This window comes from Polypterus senegalus, chromosome 14, assembly GCF_016835505.1.
Source record: "Polypterus senegalus isolate Bchr_013 chromosome 14, ASM1683550v1, whole genome shotgun sequence".
Classification (NCBI taxonomy): Eukaryota; Metazoa; Chordata; class Cladistia; order Polypteriformes; family Polypteridae; genus Polypterus; species Polypterus senegalus.
The window spans coordinates 127,045,428-127,072,634 of NC_053167.1; the positions used below are offsets into that span (position 1 = coordinate 127,045,428).

At 41.9% G+C, this 27,207-nt stretch overlaps 1 protein-coding gene across 3 annotated transcripts in view; it reads left to right on the plus strand.

The window, feature by feature from the left end:
* The window catches only part of LOC120515132, a 60,016-nt gene extending 33,632 nt beyond the window's left edge, over positions 1-26,384 (plus strand). For all 3 annotated transcript variants that reach the window (XM_039735867.1, XM_039735868.1, XM_039735866.1), the window contains 5 exons: positions 427-539; positions 13,845-13,956; positions 21,412-21,520; positions 22,329-22,497; positions 24,565-26,384. In XM_039735867.1, coding sequence (XP_039591801.1) covers positions 427-539; positions 13,845-13,956; positions 21,412-21,520; positions 22,329-22,497; positions 24,565-25,791 — 1,730 coding nt within the window. In that variant the 3' untranslated portion in view covers positions 25,792-26,384. The remainder of the gene's footprint in view (positions 1-426; positions 540-13,844; positions 13,957-21,411; positions 21,521-22,328; positions 22,498-24,564) is intronic.
* The last annotated feature ends 823 nt before the right edge of the window (positions 26,385-27,207 follow it).

The following is a 27,207-nucleotide window of genomic DNA, read 5'->3' on the forward strand; positions in this document are numbered from 1 at the left end:
TCATCAGCAGTCCTGCTGCGTGGAAAACTCACATTGCCAACCACGTACCTGCACAATGTTGTGACTGTGCAGTCCTGTGTATTTCAGTCACACATATACTGGACAAGAAGACATGGGCTCATTCAAGGAACAGTTGTGTGAAATGATTCGCCAAAACACTTAAAGCACACAGAGATAGCTAAATGTACACAAATTCATGTAGACCCTAGGCAAAGATGAAATGTCTTCAAGATCAACAGACAAAGGAAAAACTTTGGGAGAAAGATGGGGGGATCTGCAGCCGAGCAGTGTCACGGACCAAACGCTTGAACTATGAACAGACCAGGGTGGGCACCCTCTGAGCGTGATGGCATATGCAGCTGCCTGCTCCCGAGTCGAAACAGGCTGTAACACCATGTTCTTGTCCATTTTTGTTTTCCTCCATAGGCTTCCATAAAAATTCAGAAGAAGGGTACATGATAATTAAATTCAAAAAGCCCAGATCACAGGCATCTAGCAGAGGAGCATCTTCAGCAAGGAGGGAGAAGTGGTCTAATGAGGTAGTATACCTTTCATTTCAGAAGAACAAGAAGACAATCCCTGTGTTGACTTAAGCTTATTTTTTACCCTGTGTTGTCCATAAACTAATACTCCATGGCAATAATTGAATGGATTTATTAAATGTGCTGTAAGATCAGTTTATCATTTTAGTGCAGGCATCCATAACATTAGACAGAAATCAGCCTGCACCTCCTGGTGGAACCAAAATGAAATGAATATACTGAGCTAACGTGCTTTCTCACGTAGCATGAAGGGTGTTGCGGTGGTCAGCACTGCCACCTCACGGCTCCGGTCATGGTTTTGATTCCCCCACCTTGATGTTGCCTGTATGTTGTCTCCATGTCTACATGGGTTTTCTTCAGGTATTTTCTCACAAAGACATGCAGCTGAGTCTAACGGGTGACTCTAAAATGGTCCCCGAGTGGGTGTCTGCTTGATTGGAATCCATGATAAACTGTCACCTTGTAATGCGGTTGCTAATTCTGAGGCCTGTGTCTGCAAGTTGATGACTTTATGTTCAGAGCTGCTATGTTTAAATGCAATCCACGTATCACCGACTCCCTCATTTCTTGTGGTCTGCATTTAGATCATACCTGTTGGGATTGTTCCATAAAGGTTCAAAATTCTTAAAAAGACTGGCAGAGATTTAACTGAATTCAGACACTACCTTGGTCAGTACTGTTTAAGGGCCCATTCACAATTAAGCGTCTTCTAGTGTTTTAGTGCCAAACCAGAACGCCCCCTAAAATGCTAATGAAGTTATTTGCCATCATTTTTAATGACACTATTTACACCTAAGCAACATTTCAGAAGCAAGCATTTTATATAAATACATTGTATCCATCCATCCATTATCCAACCTGCTATATCCCAAGTATAGGGTCACGGGGGGTCTGCTGGAGCCAATCCCAGCCAACACAGGGCGCAAGGCAGGAAACTAACCACGGACAAGGCGCCAGCCCACCGCAGGGCACACACATATACCCATACACCAAGCACACACTAGGGACAATTTAGGATTGCCAATGCGCCAAACCTGCATGTCTTTGGACTGTGGGAGGAAACCCACGCAGACAGGGGAGAACATGCAAACTCCATGCGGGGAGGACCCGGGAAGTGAACGCAGCTCTCCTTACTGCGAGGCAGCAGCGCTACCCACTGCAATATACTGCAATATAATTGTATTGTTATTATTATTATTTAGAAAACTCCTGCATGCAGATGTTTTTGAGTGTTTTCAGGCAAAGAATTATCATATTGAAATCATTGGTAATGCTCATCAAACACTGGTAAAAACAAAAAAACAAAAACAAAAAGAGCGTTTTGGAAGCGTTTTTTACAGAAACACACCGCCTCTTGCTGGAAGTGCCAGGAGTGAAGCAGCTCATTGAAACTAGAAATATATGTAATGTCGTCAGTCGAGGGTAAGACAGAAGTCGAGATGAAATGATGGGGTGCTGACCGGGCCACACCATTTACTCAAGATAATAAATTAACTTAAAGTAACAAGGGCTTAATGGTTCATTAAAGAAACACAAGCAAAATATAGCTGTTGGCTTTATCCCAAAGGCTCTGAAGAGCAGTCAGGCTTCAGGGACGGAGCTCCATAGCGCAAGTAGCTCATCTCCAAACCTTTCGGGAGCTTCTTCTCTGAGATGTAGGTGACAAAAAAGACCTAAGAGTCCAGTATTGTTGGGAGGTTTCACTCCCTCTGGCCAAAGAAATCTCACTATGGTGCGTTGTTCGACAAAGGTGCAATCCCACAGTGGAGTGTCTGTGTTCAATTGACCTTGGCTTTAACTAGACTAGCAGCAGACCACTATGCTGTGCGTGTCCGAACTACCCATAAGTCACTGCAAACGTGTTGTGTTGTATCTGCTTCTATCCGTTTGCTGTTACTGCGTAATTTCAGATTACCTTTGCTTTTTGACTTGCCCACGCTAGATGACCAGTTCACACACTTGCACGACGTTGCACCGACAGCTGTCAAGTTTTTTGTGAAATAACACAATGGTTTTTTTTCCCCCCACATATCACTCGATATGTGCACTCATGACGCTGATGACACCTGTTCTATGATCACCAAGACCAAAAACACTAAAGTCATGGAAGACATTCAAGAAATGCAACAATCACTTCAAAAAATGACGACAACTCACAGCGTACAAAATGGAGATAATGTCAATCATATTTTCCCTGTAAAAAGCTTCTTTGAAAATGCTGGGAACACGCTTGAAGAACACCTGAAAACCGAACTAAAAAACCTTATAAAAAGGGTGACAGGGCAGATCCAAACAACTATTGGCCAGTAAGCTTAACATGCATCACAGGAAAATTAATGGAAGGAATTATTAAGGATAAGATTCAGCAACACATGGCAAGGACAGGATAGTTAGGATCAGTCAGCATGGGTTCAGAAGAGGGAGGTCGTGTTTTACTAACATGTTGGAATTCTATGAGGAGGCAACAAAAGGATACGATCAAAGTGGAGCACATGAGATTATTAATGTGGACTTTCAGAAAGCATTTGATAAGGTGCCACATGAGAGGTTGGGCATCAAACTAAAAGAAATGGCAGTTCAAGGTGTGGTGTGTAGGTGGGTGCAGAATTGGCTCAGACACAGGAAGCAGAGGGTGATGGTGCGAGGAACCTCATCAGAACTGGCCGATGTTAAGAGTGGTGACCAGCAGGGGGCAGTGCTGGGGCCGCTGCTATTTTTAATATACTGTATATAAATGATTTAGATAGGAATATAAGTAACAAGCTGGTTAAGTTTGCAGATGATACCAAGATAGGTGGATTAGCAGATAATTTGGAATCTGTTATATCAATACAGAAGGACTTGGATAGCATACAGGCTTGGGCAGACTTGTGGCAGATGAAATTTAATGTCAGTAAATTTAAAGTATTGCACATAGGAAGTAAAAATCTTAGGTTTGAATACTCAATGGGAAACACAAGTCGGAAAATTGAGAGGACACCTTATGAGAAGGATTTAGGAGTCATAGTGGACTCTAAGCTACTGACTTCCAGACAGTGTTCAGAAGTCATTAAGAAGGCTAACCGAATGTCATGTTATATAGCGCCTTGATGTGTGGTGTACAAGTCACAGGAGGTTCTGCTCAAGCTGGTGAGGCCTCATCAGAAGTCATGTGTGCAGTTTTGGTCTCCAGCCTACAAAAAGGACATAGCAGCACAAGAAAAGGTCCAAAGAAGAGCGACTAGGCTGATTCCAGGTCTACAGGGGTTGAATTATGAGGAAAGATTAAAAGAGCTGAGCCTTTACAGTTTAAGCAAAAGAAGATTAAGAGGTGACATGATTGAAGTATTTAAAATTATGAAGGGAATTAGTCCAGTGGATCAAGACGGTGACTTTAAAATGAGGTCATCAGAACACGGGGACACAGCTGGAAACTTGTGAAGGGTAAATTTCACACAAACATCAGGAAGTTCTTCTTTACACAAAGAACGATAGATACTTGGCATAAGCTACCAAGTAGTGTGGTAGACAGTAAGATGTTAGTGACTTTCAAAACACAACTCAATGTTTTTTTGGAAGAAATAAGTGGCTAGGACTGGCGAGCTTTGTTGGGCTGCTTGGCATTTTCTCATCTAGAGTGTTCTAAAATCTGAAAAAGATTTTTTAGTAAAAGAAGAATCCACAAAAAAAGATAAAAAGCACAAAAATGAGGCAAAAGGTACTGCCCAAAGGCAAAGTCCAAATATACAAAATCCAGAACGTGTAATCCTTCAACAGAAAGAAAAAGGCGATACTCACACTAGCAACTCCAAAAAACAAAAGCAAAATGATCCACTGCTGAGGACGCCACAGCCTTTTTCTAATAAAGGCCATGGGAGGAGCCAGCAAAGGTGATGTCACAGTGGCCCAGCCTCTTGAGGCTCCACCCAAAAAAAAACAACATATGAAACATCAGGGGCCTCATGTATAACGCCGTGCATAGAACTCGCACTATAACATGGCGTAAGCGCAAAAGCCGAAATGTGTTTACGCAAAGAAAAATCCAGATGCAGGAATCTGTGCGTACTCCAACTTCCACGTTCTTCTGCTACATAAATCCCGATCAGCGTGAAAACTAACACTCGTGCACACGCATTATGTAACGCCCCAAATCCTCCAAGAATTACGCCTATTTGAATATGCAAATCAATATAAATCGCCCTTAAGCGCAGCCTTCTGTGAAAAGACAATGGGAAAAGCACGGGGGGAAACATAAGAATTTCAGCGAATACCAAGTGGAGGCAAATGAAAAACATACTATTTGTTCAAATAAACCGTGGTATAATCAACAAAAGGAAGTTGATCGAGTGACATAGCGTGTTGGAGAAACTTGAAAGCTCACATTCACAAATCGCACAGTGCCGGAAATAAAAAAGAAGTCACATATCAAAGTCGCCATGAAAAGCCGAGTTGTAAGCCCACTGTCTGAGTGTCATATGAAAGCTTATTAGGGTACAGAGAAAAAAGGCACACAGTGAGGAAAAAGCACGAAATGTCAACTTCAATCTCGACATTTCCACTTTAATCACGTAGTTTATTTTGTCATTAAAGTAGAACATCATAAACTTCATCTTAAAATCGTTTAATTAACCAGTTTCTCAAATCACATCGTAATTAAAGTAGCACGTTAAATGCTTTGTTTTGTATTTGATCTTCTATGTGTCTTTGTGTGTGAATCACTACTTGCTTCTTAAACTGGCTCTCTTCCTCCAACTGGCCACAGAATCAATTACATTCGTGATATTACAGCGCTCTGAATAACTAAAATACTGAGATGTATACGTGATATCATTTTTATGATGATAGGAGTTAAAGCACATTATTAAACATGTTTCACTTCGATGAAATAATTTATTGCAGCAGTACAATCAGGGGTGGCTCTAGGCTTGTGGTGGCACTGGGCAGAGGAAGAATCGGTGGCTCCTTCAGCCCGCCAATTTCATGCACAGTGGATGGCCACGTATGTTGCAGACACTAGCCACCTCGTGCTCATGACACAAGCATTTAACTTTTGCCGAAATTTGTCGCTGCATTTTTAGCTGTGTTGTTATTTTCTCTTTCTGTTTTATATTCAGTATATATTGGCGTAGCCGTCACTGCAGTCAGTGCTTTTCTTTCCCCAAGTAACCGATCGCCATACAATCAGCTCTGTAATAGAAGTTAAGCCATCTGTAAGCTTAGCGCCGATTCTTCAAAACGTTTAAAGAACATTGGAATATCTTCGTAGTACATGATTAATTATTCTATCCTTAACGACACTCCCAGTGAAGAATATAGATTATTTAAATGAAGTTAAAGTTTTATCTGTATAATTTAATAAACATATTTTGCTGAATTTCACCTTATAAATGATATTGTTTCTGTTTCTGAACCACGAGGTCCGTACAGGAAAGTCTTTAAAACATTTTGCAGTGGCTGAGACAGCGTGTCCTTGAAGCTGTATACCGATAATTCCCTTTCCGATCAGCTGCTGCTGTGATTCACACTCAGATACAGTGATATAAATACTCCGAGTGGTGCAGTGAGAGAAATATTGAAAAAGATGTGGCAACTCCTAACAAAAGGAGCTGAAAGAAGAAGAAGATGAAGAAGAAGAAGAGAGAATAACAACGCTAAAGCAGTTATGGTATTTGGAATACTATGGCTGTTCCCTCTACCATTATATTGTTACAAGTTAATTACAATCAGATGCATTACACTAATAAACAATATGCGGTTAGTTTCAGTGTATTTATAAAGCCGCGTCAGGAAAATAATGTGTAACCACACAGGAACAGTAGCACTGCTTTGACGCTGGGTGCCGCCAGTCTGCAAAACCGAGCGGAGAACTTGCGTACGACAAGGTATGAGGTACCGTGGAAAAGTGCGTGGATTTACGCCAAGTGTAGGTTTTATACATCGCGATTTGACGTGGAAAAGTTCTTACGCAACATTTCTGTGCGTACGCACCGTTTATACATGAGGCCCCAGGACATTTAACCACTTAACAGAAACATAAATGATCATTTATTATTAACAAAAACCACAATAAAACTCATTCATATGCATTGATATATAACAGCCCTAAGTCAGAATATTGGTTGTCAAGTTCAAGAGAGTTGAAACCAGAAATTTTTAAATTACAGTAGAAGGTCGCTCAAAAACACTTTTTTTTCAATAAGTCTCTCTTTATTTTTCAGCAAAGCACAAACACTCCTTTTAGGTTGGGTACACACTGCGTTTTTTAGAAACTGCAGTCAAGCAATGTTGTGGAAAAAACCTTCCTCCATCTTCAAAGAAGGCAGTCACGGAGCCCAGATAAGGATGCAGAACATTACTTTATTGGCACAGTTATGCACAAATGTCTCAGTCCATGGGATGAGCAGTCAATTAAACAGTTTATTGCCTTTTATACTTTTTTTTCTAATTACATCACCTCACCTAATGCATCGTGTCATCTGACTCTTAATATGCAGAATTTATCACCTCCTCCAATCAACTAATGCTACCAGTAATTTCTGACTGTGTTGATTCTCCCATTACTCTGGACACCGCTTTGTTAAGAGGGGTGTTTTGTGGATTGTCCTACTGATCTTAGCACAGCTTCATAGGAGAGGTGTATGGGCTTTCCCATCAGTTTATCCCCACTTTCTGGAGGGGTGTTTGTTACTCATTTACCTCATTCTAACCTTGAAAAAGTACTTTGGTAGCTTCACTAAAATGAGGCAGAGACGTCATATGCTTAAGCTTTGAGTTATATTCAATCCTTTTCCTTATGTTTAATAATTCATTCTATTATGGCTTTATATACATATCTCTCTATTATAAAAAAAATCATGGAGAGAAACAGTAGGGCGATGATACGTGATCTTCTCGGAAGACACTTAAAAGACCCGCGAGACGCAAAACAATATCAAATAACACTCAGTCGTGTAAAGGCACGTAGCACACACAGATCCTGTGCTCTCAGCACATATAAAACATATAAGGACAATGCGTTCTAGATGAAACGTCAACAAAAGAAGAAGAAAGAGCAGCATGAAGAAAAGAGACCCAAAAGCGTTGGAGAGAAAAAAGGCAGATAAGAGATCATGAAAGCAGTGGAATTTGAAAGGCTTAAACAAACAATGGCACGATACACATACAGAGAAAGGTAAAGAATGTGAAAGCAGTAAAATTCGAAAGTATTGTAGCGTTCCAGCCAGGTTGAAGCCTTTTTTGTTTTAAGTGACTGTTAGGTCCGATTAAGGGAGGCGGAGTACAGCACGGAAGACTGATAGCGGGGCGATGGCACCTCCTTAGCATGCGTTCAGCCGCCCCCACCCCTTGACAACGCGAGCAGCATTATACGTCCTGAGAAAGAGATTTAACCACGTCCGGGGCCGGAAATAAAGGACAAGTATTGTGTTTACAACATCACGCGAGACAAGGCAGTGAGACATCATTTAAAACAAGTCCACAGACATCTAACCTAGCAGTCGTTGGATTGCTGTTGGCGGACACGCTTCATGTGCTCCCAGCTCTTAATACAACGACAAGCGACAAGCAGAACATGCAGCTCGCCAGCAGCAAAAAGCCTGCCGATGATCAGAATGCTTCTCCTTAGCGTGCGTTCAGCCAAACTAACCCTCGCCCCCCCCTTCACAACGCGAGCGACAGAGGTGCGAAGTGGCAAAAGGACAGCTGCTGTACAGGCTTTGAAATGATCGGGCAGCGAGACAAGCAGAACAGGCAGCTCGCCAGCAGTAGAAAGACAGCAGATGATCCGACGGCATCTCCTTAGCATGTGTTCAGCCGCACCCCCTTCACAACGTGAGCAGCGTTATACGTCCTGCGAGAAAGAGATGTAACCATGCCTGGGGCCTGAAATAAAGTATTATTTTTACAAAAATTTTAAAATAAATGTGAAAATAATGCATATGTAACAATTCCCATGGAACTAACAATCTCTTTTAATTGTTTGTCCAGTAATCAAAACCCGAGGTGGGCGAGCAAAACGAGCAGGGGGCGGAGCCCCCTAGAAATAATAATAATAATAATAAATTGTAAAAGATTTTTATATGTTAACTAAAAATTCCATAGCCACAACTCACACTGCACAACGGCGTCACTAGTCTTATATGTGCACGAAGTGAACGCTCAGACTGGATGTTTACATGGCCCCGACTGACTGTTTTACACATAATCATTTTGCATTAAAGCTTTACTCACTCAAAAAAAACAACAACATAGACACAGGCTTCTGAAAATGTCAACATAGAAAAGATTTGCACCATTGGCTCTTGCTGTACTGTGCTCTTAATCTATAAATAAAAAAAAGGTGTAACTGGACATGAGTGTGGCTAAGGTGTGGACAATACAGTCTGACTGTTTTACAGAGAGAATTGGAGCTGCGTAATCTCTGTAATTTACTGTTGTGTGTCTTTATTTTGGATTCTTCCTTTGGTACTTTTGTCGTTAGCCATTTAGTTACATGTGGTTTGCTTATGTGAGATGTTTTGGTAATCAAAAAGGTGAAAATGAACATGACGGCATCAAAAAATCAGCTAACGAGACCACTCACACAACAAGACAGCTGAATGAAAGCTCCGACGTGACCTTAAACAACAGATGAATTGTAAGATGCAATCGGACCTCGCAAACCATCTCATACTAAATGTGAAATGATGGACAATGAAAATGAAATTTGGGCTGACTCAGTATATTAGATTAAAATCATGCCAAAATTGTACAGCGTATGCTTGGCTTTAATTGTGTGGCTGTTTTGTATAAAATGGCCTTAATGGTGTAAAAGGTCACATAGCACAGGCATCATGTGTGTCACAACCACAGTGACTCAAAAAAGTCTTCATCACTTTTGGAAGTTTTCACATTTCATTGTTATACAATGTTGAATCACAGTGGATTGAATTTGGCAATTTTGATACTCATCAACAAAACAAGACTCTTTAATGCGTAAGTGAAAAGAGATGACAATAACAGAGTTGGGATACCAGTCAGGTAAACCCTGTATACTTTAAGTACAAAGCAAAAGGAAAAAAAACACATTAATTGCGGAGACGTCATTTCAGATGTGAGATCAATATTGGACTGGCAAAGATGGTCAGACCGACCAGTTTTCAGTCCTTCCAGCAGGAAGAGGCAGGTCCGGGTGGGCGGACACAGAAATTGACATCCAAGGTGTTAGAGTTATCAATCATAAGGTCCACAGTGAGAGGAAGAAAGAAAGACATTAGGACAAAGTGCAGACCCCTGGAGCGGCGGTAAAACTGCAATCACTTCAGCTGTCCCCTATGTGCATGCACGTGACAAATGTGACAAATGTAATCAAATCTGTGAAATGTGGTCTAAATTCATGACAAATATAAGACACAAAATGATTGACACCATAAGTGCTTACCCCGTTTTGAAGATTTTTTTTTCATGTATTGCAATTGCTTCTGAAGAAATGCAGAAAGAAAGTAAAGGGAAGGACGGGCTGGTTTGTGGAGGAAGAGTATGGATCATGGACTACAGAAAGCAGCTGCAGCAGGAGGGTCTGATTAATGCCTGTGGGTTGGGGAGATAAACTGATTATTGTGGGGCTCCTTATTACAGGAGGTAGAACTGGAAGTCTTTGATCGGTTATTACACCCAGCTAAGGGGGACCTGCTAAGTCATCTGCGGACACTCGGGCTGTAGAGCCTGTAAAAAGCCCCCTTGGAAGTTTTCACATGTCATTGTTATACAACATTGACCGACAGAAAGACTCTTTAATGTCAAAGTGAAAACAGATCTCTGCAAAGTGGTCTAAATGAATTACAAATATCCATCCATCCATTATATCCCAAATACAGGGTCACAGGGGGTCTGCTGGAGCCAATTCCAGCCAACAAACCGCAGGCAGGGCACCAGCCCACCGCAGGGCACACACACACTAGGAAACAATTTAGAATCGCCAGTGCACCTAACCTGCATGTCTTTGGACTGTGGGAAGAAACCCACGCAGACACGGGGAGAACATGCAAACTCCACAAAGGGAGGACCCAGGAAGCGAACCTGGGTCTCCTAACTGCAAGGCAGCAGCACTACCACTGCGCCATTGTGCCGCCCAATTACAAATATAAAACAGGAAATAATTGATCTCATAAGTATTGATCCCCTTTAATGTGACTCCCCTAAATCATCACTGGAGTAGTCCACTGGCTTTAGAAGGCACAGAATAAGTTCAATGGAGATCACTGGTCTGGGGTGTCACTTGATTGTGGTCTGAATGCACCTGCATGTGGAAGGGCCAGCTTGTGGTTAGTCCATATGGTGGCCTAATGTACACAATGAAGACACAAGAGCATTCTGAGCAGCTCCATGAAAAGCCTAAGTCAGGGGATGGAGTCAAGAAGACATCCAAGTCACTCAAAATCCAGTTAAATCAATCGTGAAGAAAAAGAAAAAGTCTGGCACAGCTGGAAATCAGTAGGCCATCCATGAAGTTTGAAGAAGATGAATGAGGGTGGCCACCAAGAGGCATGTGAGACCTCAAAAGGAGTTAGAAGCTGCAGTGGATATCACTGAAGAGACTGGGCAGGCAACGACTGTCGCTCAGGTGCTCCAACAGTCGCAGCTTTATGGGAGAGCTGGGGGGGCGAAAAAACATGCAGGACATCTTGGGAGACAATGAAGTCATCTAATCAGGTCAAAATTGAGCTTTTTAGCAATCGCACTTCACATTATAAAAAACACACCATCTCACAGTAAAGAATATAGGTGGCATCATCAGGTTGTGCAGATGCTTCTCTGCAGCAGGCCTTGGAAGACTGCATCCAGCAAAAGATGGGAAAATCCTCAAGAACAACTTGGTGGAGTCTGTGAGAAACCAACACCTTGGGAGAAGATTTGTTTTCCAGCAAGACAACAACCCCAAAGCTACACAGGAATGGCTTCAAAACAGCAACATGAGTGTCAGAGTCCAGATCTCAATCCAATGGAACATTTGTAGCTGAACTTGGCAAAGTTCTATTGACTCTCGATCAACATGACACCTGACAGAGCTTGAGCACCTTAAGAAATACTAAAAATATGAAAATGACAATAAACTACTTGACTTGACATGAAGGATGGGGAAAGATGTCACAATGCAGATGTGTAAAGCTGACAGAGAAAGAAAGACCTGCAAGCAGAATCAAGGCTGCCATCTACTAAAGATTGACTTGATGGGGGTGAGTATTTATGGGATCAGTTTCTTTGTGTTTTATAGTTGTAATTAATTCAGACCGCTTTGCAGAGACCTGGCATTAAAGTGTCTTTCTGCTGATCAATGTCAAAAAAGCCAAATTCAAATCACTGGGATTCAAAGTTGTATAACAAATACAATGGGAAACCTTCCAAGGAGGTAAACCCTTTTAATAGACTCTGTACATAGCATCCTAGTGACCACTAAATGGTGGCATCCATGAAGAATGTTTTGCACCCATAGAGTGACTAATCCCTGGATAATCACCACCTTAGACCATGGGACCCCATGTTGGTGGTCCATCTCACTGCCTGAGTTCTGTCTTTGTTTTCCTTGCAGTGGTTGCCACTACTGGTCCTTCCTTTACAATGGCTGTAAGCTGTTATTGCTATAATGAAGCCAGGTGACACACTGTTATATTTCAATCAGGGTTCCTCCCCTGGCTGGGGTTCAAAGTCTTATCTATATATATAACATTCACTAAGGGCACGCAAGACAGTGAGCGCAAGCAAGACAGAGCCCCGCCCGCCAACTCTAACCCTCCTACCGCGTCATGGGATACGCACAACAGAGCCACGCACGCCAACTGTAACCGTCCTCCCGAGTCCAGAGTCGCTCTCGAGGCACGCAACAACTCGCCAAACAAAGCCTCAGTCGCTTTTGTCTGTGCAAAAGTCCACATGCACCTCTGAGCCACGTTGACTTTACACCGCATGCAAGACAGAGAGCCATGATCGCCAACTCACAGATCCCCGCCCGCCAACTCTAACTAAGGGCAAGCAAGACAGAGAGCGCATGCAAGACAGAGAGCCACACCTGGCAACTCACAGAGCCCCGACCACCAACTCTAAGACCATGGGATACGCACGCATTGAGTGTACAAATGGATATAAATAATTGCATGTAAACGATTCGCCAAAATCTGTTGTATGTAAACGATACTGTTTAAAACGTTATTATTTTTTCATCAGAAAACCCGGTTTCCACGTCTACCTGTATTAGTTTAAATGGCACTTTTACCACTCGCAATATGGCGGACGCGCTGACTTATCGTGTCAACTGGGCAACACAGTGAATGCGGCGTCTATCTGTATCTGTCTATGTTTTCTGTAGCCTGCTACAGGAAGGTACTCTCTCGACCATTGGCATTGGTTTCACTCCTCGCTATTTTCGTTATTCTGCGACGGTGGTATTCTAAGCCTTTGTTATACTGAATTCCTTTCTCGCCGTTTTCCGTTCCTATTCTTACGCCGCCATGTGATACGGCGGGCTTTGGCTAGTTTTATGTATTTTTTGTTCAATCATATAGGTATGTTAATGTTATTTTTGTTAATTGTCTGCTTTATTCTCTACGCCTTTGCTATGCTCCTTGTGTTTTGTGAATGGCCCCCTAAGAGGCAGGGCCACCTTCTGATCACTGCCAGGAACTGCCTTTCGCCCATTAAATCTGGTGGGTCTTCCCGAGGTTCCTGATAGTTTATCTTGTATGCACTAGGGAGTTGCTGAGTGTTATTGGTGTTTTTGCTTATGCTTTTGCTATTTTGATTTATTTGATTGTGGACCAATTTTGCTTAGTTTTTTGACTTGGAGTGTGTATTGGGACTTGTTCACCTTGGACTGGCCTTGCTGGCAACTCATTTGGTCTTGTTTGCTCCACGGAGCTTCATGTACTTACAGAACATCTTTGTAAAAAATAAATCTTTTATTTGGTAAAGATCCTACGTGGCCCTTTTTGTATCTAACCCAACGGTTTTCGATGGGATTTCCCCCTCTAGTGGGCATTTTTGAAAGTATTTGTGGAACTCTCACACTCATCTAGTCATATGAAAACTAGCACTAAGCATGGTGGTTGCAGAAGGCTAAAAAACAATCCATCAATCAGTGTCAATTTTAAAACCACATTTCAGGGTGAGTGTTATATAACAAAATACAAATCAAAGCAAATAAGAATGCAATACAAATGAACACAAGAGAAGAAGATGCAATACCTAATCAGTCAAGTGCAAAAACGTAACAAGCCATTTTTCATTTCTGATTATTGGAACAGATTGTTTCTATAGGCATGTTTGTCTAATTTAATGTCTTTCTACCCTAAGGTGGAGAAACTCCCCCTGCTACATTTGTTAAAGAAAGAGGAGAGCTACGCTCACACAGGGGGCACCCTTAGCGCTTCAGATTTTTCCGGCTGGTGCACTTTCTCCACCAATGGTAAGTGAAGCATTCAGAGGGCTCAAGCCGTTCTTTCAACAGGTAAGCCATTGCTTCTGTGTGTTTCCATTTTATTTTTAAAATGGATTCAGTAAGAAAAAGTAATTCAGGTTCTTTGGGTTATGATGCAATAACTCCAACCACTGCGTCACTACTGTCCAAAACCCAAATCAATTCATTCCTTATTGAATGCCGTTAAGCTACTACATCCACACTACTACATTTTCATTTAAATGTTCACACAAGCATTTTCATTCTTTACAAAAGTATCTCCCTCTACACTAAAAAAATTGAAAAAGCATGTGACAAAGCAGGTCATTCACACTGGGCATTGTGCACATCGGTGGAAACGGGAAGAGAAGACATCATCCTAAAAGGGATGGTTGTGTCACCGGCCATGGGATTTATTATCACAAATTTGTAGTGACCAGTAAATGATTTGCCTTTTGCACATGTATCCAGCATTCAAAGTGTACAAAACATAATTTAGATGTCTACAGGTAAGTAACACAACAAGTGCCATGGAAAGCAATTCCTCTACGTTTGCTTTGTTGGAGTATGGTTTTCTTCTCTAAGGGTGACCGATCATGGAATGAGATGTTGTAATGAGAGGAATCCAATAAGGAAAGGACCACCTACAAGCCAGAGTGCGATTAGAGCCTGCGTTTTCATGAGTCTACGTTTTCACACATCCCCACTACGATGCTGAGCTGGCATTTTCAGAAGTATCTGGAAAGCGTTTTCAAAAGTCTCCATTTTCAGGGGTTGAAAATGGCAGGAATAGTGTGAAAGAAAAGCAAAAATGGAGACTGAGTAGAACAATAGAACATCAGAACAATGTAGACAAGAACAGGTCATTCAGCCTAACAAAGCTTCCTGTCCATTTCATTCCTCTAAAAAATGCCCCTAAAGTCCTGCTGTCTACTACACTGTCTGTGACAAAAAAAAAGTTTGTAAAGACAAACGTCCTAATATTTGTGGGAAATTTACCTTTAACAATTTTCCAGCTGTGTCCCGTGTTATCATTGAACTCATTTTAAAGTCACCATCTTGATCCACTGGGCTGATTCCCTTCATCATTTTAAACCCTTCACTCAGGTCTCCTCTTCATCTTCTTTTACTTAAATTGTGAAGGCTCAGCTCTTTTAATCTTTCCTCATAACTCATCCCCTGTAGCTCCAGAATCAGCCTTGTCTCTCTTCTCTGGATCTTCTCTAGCACTGCTATGTCCTTTTTGTAGACTGGAGACCAAAACTGCACACAGATGAGGCCTCACCAGTGTGTTATAAAGCTTGAGCAGATCCGCCTTGGACTTGTACTCTACACGTCAAGGCGCTATATAACCTGACATTCTGTTGGCCTTCTTGATGTCTGTATTGTTAAATGAAAACCTTGTACTGTGGATGAAGCCTTAATCTACAAATGTTTGGTCACAAGAGTGAGGCATAAAGATGGAGAGCACCAGTCCATCACAGACAAGGTACAATCTGACACTAATCCATACTCCTCATATGGGACCAGTTTGGATTCATCATTAAGGTTAACATAGACACTTGCACAGGGAAAATGTGCAAAATCTACACTGTGACCAGGCCAGATTTTTGGCAGATGAAATTTAATGAAAGCAAATGTAAAGAATTACATGTAGAATGAAACTTGAAAGTATGAGAAGGACCTGGGAGTCATAGTGGGCTGCATAATATATACATCCAGACAGTGGATAGAAGAGCTCAAGAAAGCTAATGGAATATGAGATTATATAGCGACCCGATATGTGGACTACAAACAAGTCAAAGAAGATTTATGATGAAGCTTAATAACGCAGTAGTGAGGCCTCACTTGGAGTACTGTGTACGGTTTTGGTCTCCATCCATCCATTATCCAACATATCCTAACTACAGGGTCACGGGGGTCTGCTGGAGCCAATCGCAGCCAACACAGGGCGCAAGGCAGGAAACAAACCCCGAGCAGGGCGCCAGCCCACCACAGGACACACACACACCAAGCACACACTAGGGACGGTTTAGGATCACCAATCCACCTAAACTGCATGTCTTTGGACTGTGGGAGGAAACCCACGCAGACACGGAGCGAACATGCAAACTGCACGCAGGGAGTTTTGGTCTCCATATATTACCATAAAGAAAACAGAGAAACGCTAAAGGAAGTCCTAGAAGAACGACCGGTCTGATTCACAAATGTGAAGTCTGAGCTGTGAGGAGAGATTGGTGGAGTTGAACCCTTTTAGTGTAAGTAAATGGAGACAAAGAAGTGATATGATCATAGTGTTTAAAATAATGAAGGGAATTATTACAGTGGATCCCAACTATTAATGTAAAAGAAATTCTTCAACAAGAGCATGCAGAACATTGTTGGAAACGTAAGGGCAGATCTCGCACAAATATGAGAAAGTAATACTGTACATAAAGAACCACAGACACATGAAATACATACTAAGTACTTTGATGGAGTGTAGGATTTCAAATCTAAACTTGATATTATTTTTGAGAATCTGATAGATATGAAAGGCACTAAATGATAGATAGAACGTTCTAACGAACGAACAAACGAACAAACGAACGAACGAACTAACTAACTAACTAACTTTATTTGTCCCAAAGAGGAATTTGGCTTTTTAAAGAAGCTGATTAATAAATACATACATACAACAACATTTATTTCTAGAGCGCATTTTCATACAAATGATGTAGCTCAAAGTGTTTTACAGGATGAAGAAAGAGAAAAAAAAGACAAAACATATAAGAAAATAAAATTAGGCAATACTAATTAACATAGAATAAAAGTAAGGTCAGATGGCCAGAGAAGACAGAAAAAACAAAAAACTCCAGACGGCTGGAGAAAAGAAAAAAATGTGCAGGGGTTCCGAGGCCACGAGACCACCCGGCCCCCTCTAGGCATTCTACCTAACATCTATGACCTCAATCAGTCCTCATTGTATTCAGGGTTTACATGGAAGAACTTGATGATGACGGTCATGTGGACTTCTGGCCTTTAATCCATCAATGTAGGGACATCACGGTGCTTTGATCAGATGGTGATGGTGCAGATCGCCACCACAGAATACTGGGGAAAAAAAAGCAGAGAACGTAGGGATTAGTACAGATTATGAAGCCACCAGGAATGATATTGATAATGAATTGAATATACAGAGCATCAGGATTAAACTAAAATGATGCTATGAGAAAGCCATCTTAAAGTAATGTGTTTTCAGCAGTGTTTTAAAGAGCTCCACCATATTAGCCTGGCGAATTCCTATTAGCAGGCTATTCCAGATTTTAGGTGCAAAACAGCACCACTTCTTTCAATTTTAGCTCTTGGAATGATAAGCAGACCCTCATTTGAAGATTTAAGGTTATGATTTGGAGTGTAAGGTGACAAGCATTCCGAAATGTAGGATGTAGCAGATTATTTAAGGCTTTGTAAGCCATCAGCAGTATTTTAAAGTTAATTCTAAATGACACAGGTAACCAGTGTAGTGACATCAGAACTGGGGTGATGTGCTTGGATTTTCTTTTCCTAGTTACAATTCTAGCAGCTGCATTCTGCACTCGTTGTAATCGATTGATGTCTTTTTTTGGGTGGTCCTGAAAGGATTGCGTTACAGTAATCTAGTCAACTGAAAACAAAAGCGTGAACTAATTTCTCAGCATCTTGCAATGTAATAAGAGATCTAGTTTTTGCTATACAGTAATCCCTCCTCGATCGCGGCGGTTGCGTTCCAGACCCCTCCCCGCAATAGGTGAAAATTCGCGAAGTAGAAACCATATGTTTCTATGGTTATTTTTATATATTTTAAGCCCTTATAAACTCTCCCACACTGTTTATAAATATTCCCCGCAGAGTTATACAGCATACTCCCTTTGTATTCTCTTAGACATTACGTAAGATTCATTGAAATTATGTATGTAAACACACTGTTTATATACAGTAAAACCTAAATATTATTTTAAAGATATTGAGTGTCTCCAATATCACATATGTTACAGCCATTACGATAGACAGGCCACCAGCATTAAATACGTACAATGCAACAAAAATAGTATACAGTAAATGTGTGTACAGTGACACTAAACGTATGTACATGTACTTAGTACTGTAAGTAGAAAATTAATTATGGTTACTCACCAACAATGACACGATGACTTGTCCGATAACAATGAGTTTTATTTTACTGCACAACAAAGGAGAGCGTTACAGCCCTTAAAGGAGCCACTTCAGGCGAATGTGTAGCACTGCCGTTGTTCTTCTTCTGGCAGTCTTCAATCCAAAGCAGATTCCATCCAGACTACTGTCTTATTACATCCACTTACAACTTGTTTTGCACCCTGGTTAAAAGGACACTGCGGCCATAGATCTTATATTCCTTTCCTACTTTTTAAATAAAAAGAATTGTAGCCTTCAACAAATCCAAAACGTTTACCTTTTCGGCAATCATTAACATCTTCCGTTTGCGCTTGGGCACGGCCCCTGAAGCAGTAGCAGATAATTTTGGAGCCATAATGAAGGGCTTGACTATGCACAAAGATAAACACAAAAGAGCACAACTCTTTACACAGCGAAACACGTTGATGCTGAATGAGTGAGACGAGACTTCCTGGTTAACACTGCATTCAGCACGCAGGAACTTAACTGCGTGCTCTGATTGGTTAGCTTCTCAGTCATCCGCCAATAGCGTCCCTTGTATAAAATCAACTGGGCAAACCAACTGAGGAAGCATGTACAAGGAAGTAAAAAGACACATTGTCCGCAGAACCCGCGAAGCTGCGAAAAATCCACGTTATGTATTTAGTTATGCTTTCATATAAAATCCGCGATAGAGCGAAACCGCGAAAGTCAAAGCGCGATATAGCAAGGGATTACTGTATTTCTTGAGTGAAAAAAAGCTGTTCTAATAATCTGATTAACATGTGATTTAAAATTTAGGTCAGAGTCAATAGTTACCCCTAAATTCTTTACCTCTGCCTTGACTTTTATTCCTAATGGGTCAAGTTTATTTCTAAATACCCTCATTATATCCATTTGTGCCAATAATTTAAATGTCTGCTTCCTCCATATTTAGTTTGAGAGAATTACTACTCATCCACTCAGAAACACAAGTAAGACATTGGGTTAGTGAACCAAGAGAGTCGGGGTCATCAGGCGCTGTTGATAAATACAGTTGTGTGTCATCAGCATAGCTGTGGTAGCTCCTGTTATACCCCGAGATAATCTGGCCTAATGAAAGCATGGAGATCGAAAAGATTTCGATTTCGATTTTACATACATACATACATACATACATACATACATAGATAGATTCAAACACACACTGTGATCTAAGCACACACCAGAATGACTAAAAAGGATGAAATAATTAAAAAGAAAGAAAACTTCTGACTTGGTTCTCACAGTCACAGTGAAGCATTATGCATATATACTGTATTGCTGGTGATATAAAGGACCCCCATACTGTTTCCTGATACACTTCTACTGAATGATTCGTTGGCTGAAAGTCCTCAGTGTTTTTGTGTCAGAGATAGGATGTGCAAGATTGTTGATAATGGCACTCAGTTTTATTTTTATTTTTCTCCTTCGCTACAACCTCCAGGGGTCCAGAGCGCACCCCATAACTAAGCCTGCCCTTTTCATTAGCTTTTTAATTCAGTGGACCTCTCTTGAAGTGATGTTACAAGCCCAGCACACCACAGAATAGGAAATCACACTGGCCATGACAGAGTTATAGAAGATGGGAAGGATGTCACTTCCAACATTAAAGGAACACATTCTACTAAAGAAGATGAGCCTGCTCAGCCCTTTCTTCTATAGTTCTTCAGTGTTCCAAGACCAGTCCAACCAGTCATTAATATGGACCGCTAAGTACTTGTAGGTGTACACCACCTTTACATTCACTCCATAATTGTGACTGGACACAGAGGCTCTTTGGTGCAGTGAAAGTCAATAACCATTTCCTTGGATTTGCTGATGTTAAGTTGCAGGCAATTTTTTATGCAGCGAGAAACAAAGTTGTCTCCCTGACTCCTATCCATTGTCACCTCAGTTTTGTCAATACACTCCATACTGTAAGTGTAGAATCCTCTGAGCATTTCTGCCAGTGACCTGACCTGCTGCTGTCTTTATAGTCCGAGGTGTCACAGAGTGAAGAGTAAAGGTGACAGGCCTGTTCCTTGTGGTGCTCTAGTGTTGCTCACACAGTCTTTGAGTCTCACAAGTTGGGGTCTGCTTGACAGATAGTCCATCATCAGGACACCACAGCCTCATCCACCTGCATATCTCCGAGTTTACCCCTTAACAGGGATGGCTGGTTGGTATTGAAGGCACTGGAGAAATCAAAAAACAGAATCCTCACAGTGCTGCCATCTTTGTCCAGGTGAGAATAAACCTTGTGGAGCAGACAGAGAATTGCCTCCTTCACTCCAATCTTTGTCCGATAGTCAAAGTGCAGTGGGTCTAGGTGGTCTACTACAAGAGGACTCACAGGACCAGCCTCTCAAAGGTCTTCATGATATGAGATGCAAGTGACTCTGGTTTGTAGTCATTTAGTTGAAGTGGTGCTTGCCTTCTTTGAAACAGGAACAATGCAGGGTGCTTTCATCAGCAACTGGAACCTTAGAGACAGAGTGAATAGGTGACAGGGGACACCACAAGGTTGGTCAGTACAGGCCTTAAGAACTCAGGAACTGACTCTGTCTGGTCACACGGCATTTCCTGTGTGTAGTTTCCTTAGTTGGTGTTCTCTTATGGAAAGCCCATTCCAGCTGATTTGGTAGGAGTCATGGATCAAGCAGGGTGTTGTGGGGAGACTGGTCATTGGAAAAAGGAGGCAGCAGGAAAAAAAAGTTATTAAAAAATCTGGGTGAATATATATGGACGAGCAAGTAGGGCTGAATGAACTGTTCTTGTCACAATTATTCTAAAGTTCTAATGGTTCATCCTATACTGACTCACAAGAGACAATATAAAAGAAATGAAAATGACCAGGGGAAATCAAAAGTCAAAAAATGGGTCAAAAGGTCAAAAGCTGGGATACAAGGAAATGTTCCATCAAGGCTAGAAGAAGACTGAAAAAAAGCTTGGGAGTCAAAACCAACAGCAGGATTGAATAAAACCAGGAAGGATAAAATAAAGATTATGATCGTCGTAAAATTGGCATTACAAATTGTATTTTTAGGGGAATTCTGGGAAAGATCTCCATGGAGACGGCAGAAACAGAAACCCTACATGGCGCCACCCGAACAGGAAACTAAAGAGCATTGTGATAGGACATGATTAAATACTGAACTTTTTGAGAGTAAATTAAAAATAAACCCCAAATTCAAATTCCTTGAGTCTCAGGACATTGTAATCCATGATAGGAACCGCAAAGGAATTTACAGAAAAAAATTCTAGAAGTTGGAAATCATAGCACATCCTTCAAATCTTTGTGTCTTTTTGCAGGAGAAGGAGATGATGTCTACAATATTCCAGAGTCTACCGGGAAACGGATTGCACAACAACTCCAGCATGGCAATGGGGTCCGAGTGGGAACAAATGGGAGCTGCAGAGGGTAACTAACACTCTTCATACTGTTTATTAAACTCTTCAGACACTTTGACTATGTTGTGATGTTTTCAGAATATTACCTCCTTTATGATAATTATGGGGTGGCGAAGGGCACAGCGGTCAGTTGTAGCAGATTGGGTTCACTTCTTGACCAGTGTGAGGTTTGCATGTTCTCCCCATATGTGTGTGGGGCTCTTCTCAAAGTATCCTCCCTTACCATAAAGACATACTGGTTAGGTTCAATGGTGACTCTAAATGTGCCAGTGTCAGTGTGGGTGTGTTTATGACTGTGCCCACCCAAGGGTGGCTGTCCCTTTGCTCCCATGGCAGCCCTGATCTGGAGTTAGAGGAATTGAAAATGATGGATGTATGGATGAGTGTTTGCATTAAAAACTGAAGCTTTTTTACAGAGTATAAAATGAATTACAATTATACATTGTAGAGAAAAGCAGGACAAATAAAGATGAAGTGTCAGGGTCTCCTAAATAACCCCATTTTATAGCAACCGTGGTATAAATGTTAAACAGAAAAAGAAAGGAAGCAAAACTGCAGGCCCACATCATTGTTCCAAGGTCTCTGTGGGCTACTGTAGCTCCAGTAGATATGAATCCGATTATTTAGGAAAGCTAGTGGGACTTCCAAGGTGGGCCAGAAGTCAGATTATTGGCTCCTCCTTCACTCTTGGGCTGGAAGAGGAACGTGGGGTGGAAATCGTGCTCCAGCATAATTGTGCAGAGCCCCCAGCACGTGTGTGTGACAACATAAACGTATCTTTTTTTTTTCTGTATTACCTAATATTCTATATTTTGAAGGACCGAGGATTTGAGCTCGACTATGGATTCCCTCACCCACCACAATCTTCCAAAAGAGATACCGTTCCAGCAGCCACAGGTGGTGCCTTTAAAAATAGAGGATGAATTTGAGAAAGAGACAAATAAAATACTTGATGCGCAATCGGAAAAAATCTTTATCCCCCCACTGGTAAGGAGGCTTCTGTTTCTATTTTTCTTTTTTAGTTAAGCTAGACAATCATCCTGCTTATTTTTATCTAGTGCCTTTTTAAAGTAAACGCCATTTATTATGATATACAACTATAGGAAAGGTGGCAGACCTACAGTTTTGGGGCCCTGAAGCTTGAACTATTAGGGGGGCCCCTCTGCAACCAGCAACCTTTGTGGTGTGAGTCCACAGCACTTCTGTGCAGCAGCACTACTACACTCCACCCGTTCACCATTACATCCCACCCTTCGTCACTAAGAGTATTGCTGTGGACTCGCACCATGAAGCATCTCAATTTGCAGACTTGCTGTGATTTGCTGTGATGAACTGCCGGTGGTCAGCCATGAACCTATAACGTCTGCCTCAGAAGTGGTCTCTTTACAGCACCAGCTAATATGGAACCTTTTGTCACAGCTGTGCAGAGACTGCTTCTGAGCAACACATTCAGTGTTTGTGACTGACCATCGACTCTTCCTCACAGTGCAGATTTGTGAATTGAGATGCTTTGGAGTGTAAATCCAAAGCATTTCAGTTCACAGATTTGCACTGAGGTGAACTGCCGGTGGTCATTTGCAAACACAGAACATCTGGCTCAGATGTGGTCTCTGTGCAGCTAAGACAAGTGGCTTCTGAGTCCAGACATGTGCTTGTGACTGACCACTGACAGTTCACCAACATTCTTTGTGGTGTGTGTCTATGGCAATTCAATAACTGTTTTCCCCTTTGTAGCAGTGCTACTAGTAGTCAAAACTGCATCTCCCAGTAGTCCCTGCCGGGGCTGTTGGGGTCAAAGGTGGTCAGAGGGGTTTAAAAGGAGGGCAGGTGTCCGAAAAAGGAGAAGTGTTTTTTGTTGTTGTATTTTGTGTTTCGTTTACCTGTCGGACTGCTTTCTGTTAATTATGCCATATTTAGTCGCTGTTCCCTGGATTGTATTCATTGTTGGGGTCTCGATCGTCTTCTGTCTACCTGTGTGTTGTGGACTGATTATGGATTCATGGTTTTCCTGCAATTATAGGGGCGCTCCTGAACTATCCATCCGTCTTCACCCTTACAGTGTCTACCGGTAAGACTGCTTTTTCATTCCCTTTCAACATGCAGATCTCTGGACTTACTCTCGTCATCTCACATTACAACCGGTTTTGTCTCTGTTTGTGAGTGCGTGCGGGTTGGGCCAAGGCTGGGATCGTCCGTGGTATCCTCTATAAAAATAAATAAATCACCGTCATCTTTATGGTGTGAATCTTAGCAGCACAGGACTGCTACAGATTTAGCTAAATAAAGCACACCGGGAACTAACCACAATTAAAGAATATAATGAAATTCAATAATATAAATGAAAACAATAACCACCCCAGTACCCCAACGGCGACAAAAACACAACTCCACACAGCAAAGTCCATGGAAAACCACACCGGATGTAATGAGAGATGACGAGAGTAAGTCCAGAGATCTGTATGTTGAAGGGGAATGAATAACAGTCCTACCGGTAGACACTGTAAGGGTGAAGATGGATGGATGGTTCAGGAGCGCTCCTATACTTGCGGGAAAGCCATGAGTCCACAATCAGTCCTCAGCACACAGGTTGACAGAAGACAATCCAGACCCTAACCACAAATACAATCCAGGACACAGCGACTAAATATGGCTTAATTAACAGAAGGCAGTCCGACAGGTAAACAAAACACAAAATACAACAACAAAAAACACTTCTCCTTTTTCGGACACCTGCCCTCCTTTTAAACCCCTCTGACCACCTTTGACCCCAACAGCCCCTGCAGGGACTGCTGGGAGATGCAGATTTATCTACTAGTAGCACTGCTACACCTTTACAATTCACACTTCACCTCTTGCATGTATAAGTCTGCTTAGTTTATTCACTCATGCATGACACTTTAGGTTAATTCCCCTATGGAGTTATTATCGCCTCTTCATTACTAAACACATGTGAATTCTACTGAATCTGAAGAATGTCCAGAAATGATCAACACATCAGGTCTAAAGTCAAGTAAGAGAGCACAGCTCAGATTTTCCTTTTTCGTTTCTTTGCAGATTGTGAGTGAAACACATCCTGTGGTGTTCCACAAAGACACCGTTCCACAGTTTTTCCCCTCCCAGTCTACTACCCGAGCCCACAACTATCGTCTGTCTTTGAAAATTCCAAGTGACAAAGGGACAAAGGAAATCAACAGAAATGACCGCTGGGGTGGAGCAGACCCAATAGCTAGTAAGGCCGAAATAAAACGATATCACAACGAACCACTGAGATTGAAGGTCAAGCAGATTAGAAGACCCTCGGGAAAACAGAAGATCAATGTGCACATTTTATTAGCTGATGGAACAACCAGCAAAGCTTTGGAGTTTAAACAGCCAATCGAAAATCTTCCAGTCAACCACTCTGGCATCATAGAAAAGGGTGCCCAGTTCAACAAAGTACCCGTCCCCAGGACTGCTGCGTCATATAGCAGAAGCACTTTCAAGACCGATGTTGGTGCAGTCAAAAATGGAATGAACCCTATAAAAGCAGTGGAATGTGATACCTTTCCGACAAGCTTGGTCAAAGTGGCCACTGTGCCCTCTGGTAAAGCCCCGAATAATGTGCCAACATTTTATAATAAAAATCGAGCTGTGAAGCAGGAGGCCAAGAAGGACTTTATTGCACTTTCCAAGTCGTTGCCTCTTCAGAAACCTAACGCTGGTTCTATTGCTAACAAACCACAAGCAGATCTGGAGGGGAAGTCTGTAGACCCGTCTTCAGAGAAGCCTGAGAAGTCTGAACCAGAAGATACAATTCCACCTGAAACACATCTGATGCAGTCCAGGCTGAGCAGCCATGCTGAGCAGAGACCAATGACCTCCAACTCCGATATTAAAGCCAGCCAAAGTCTTCCTAATGATAAATTGCCAATGGAAAGTTCAGCAGCACCTAACGGGTCAGAAGAGATATCTTCTGAGCCACCTAAAAGTGAGGAGTTTCCTGCTGTCATATCCCCATCCTCCATGGGGGAAGATTTTGAACACAGCCCACCACAGCTGCCCCAAGAACCACCAAAATCCCTGGTCAAAGCTCAGCCATCCAGTAAAATTATCAGTCCGATTATCAGCATTCCAACTGCTGAGAACGAGGCCCAAAGTGTCTCGGAGTGGGAGGTCAACTCGGAATCTGGAGATATGCTGAAGGAGGAAGACGGCTTGGACACGTCTACACCAAAATGCCAACAATCTCATACTCCAGAAGAAGATGGTTTTACAACTGTCCAAGAGGAAAAGGAAACATAACCTGATGTGGACAGTCCAATTCAAACCAGAAATAAGCTTTCTTATTTTTTCTTATCTTATTTCTTAAAATAAGTTTCTTATTTTAGCTATAAGATACCTAACAGCTCCTTAGAAGAAAAATATCACTTGATCTGGTGTTGCACTGTTGCCTTCCTGAAGTGTTTTATTGGTCTACTAGCAGTAAAGGTCCCCATTACGTTTATTAATTAGACAGCAGCTTTCACATGGAGGCATTGGGTGTCAGCGGTGGGATTTCAAACCAAAATTAAGCTCCATGCAATTTTTCATTAAAAAAAATGAAATATCCGTATTCTAAGATGTGGAAAACAGTTAGCAAATCTAATCAGTTAAAAACTGCTGAAGCTAGGAAAAAAAATGTATAAAATCAGCAGTGGTGTCCCATTGTGTTCAGGGTCCACCAGTTGTGGAGATCTCAAGTGCTAGGGTGTGGTAACACTTTTTATAACTTTAAGATAATAACGCTTGGGTAGAGGAAATCAATCAGTGATTTACTCCATATTGCTATAAATCCCTGTCAAAGCCCAATAAAATATTTTTCTTAAAGACAGCAAAATAGTGAAAAAAAAGACCCAACAATGTATAATAAAAAATAAAAGAATGCTATAACATAATAATAGGCAGATTTAAAATATATATTGTATATGAAAAATAATATTAATAAGGCAACATACACCATATTGCCAAAAGTATTGAGATGTCTGCTTTCACACACCTGCACTTTAATGACATCCCACTCTTAATACATGGGCTTTAATCTGGAGTCGGCCCACCCTTTGCAGCTCTAACACCTTCAGCTCTCCTGAGAAGGCTCTCCACGAGGTGTCAAGAGTGTGTTTATGAGACTTTGTGACCAGGAGAGCATTTGTGAGGTCAGGCACTGATGTTGGATGAGAAGGCCTGGCTCGCTCGCAGTCTCCGCTCTCATTCATCCCAAAGGTGTTCTGTCGGGTTGAGGTCAGGGCTCTCTCTCTGTGCAGGCCAGTCCAGTTCCTCCACACCAAACTCGCTCATCCATTCCTTTACAGACCTTGTTTTGTGCTCTGGTGTGTGCTCAGTCATGTTGCCATCCCCAAACTGTTCCCACAAAGGTGGGAGCATGAAATTTTCCAACACGCTTTCACAAGCCCAACAACTGAAAAACAACTCCACACCATCATCCCGCCTCCACCAAACTTTACACTTGGCACAATGCAGTCAGGCAAGTACTGCCAAACCCAGACTCGCCCATCGGATTGCGTGATTCGTCACTCCAGAGGACACGTCTGCACTGCTCTAGAGTCCAGTGGTGGGCGGTGGGCTTTACACCACTGCATCCGACGCTTTGCACTGCACTTGGTGATGTCAGGGTTGGCTGCAGCTGCTCGGCCATGGAGTCCCATTAAATGAAGCTCTCTC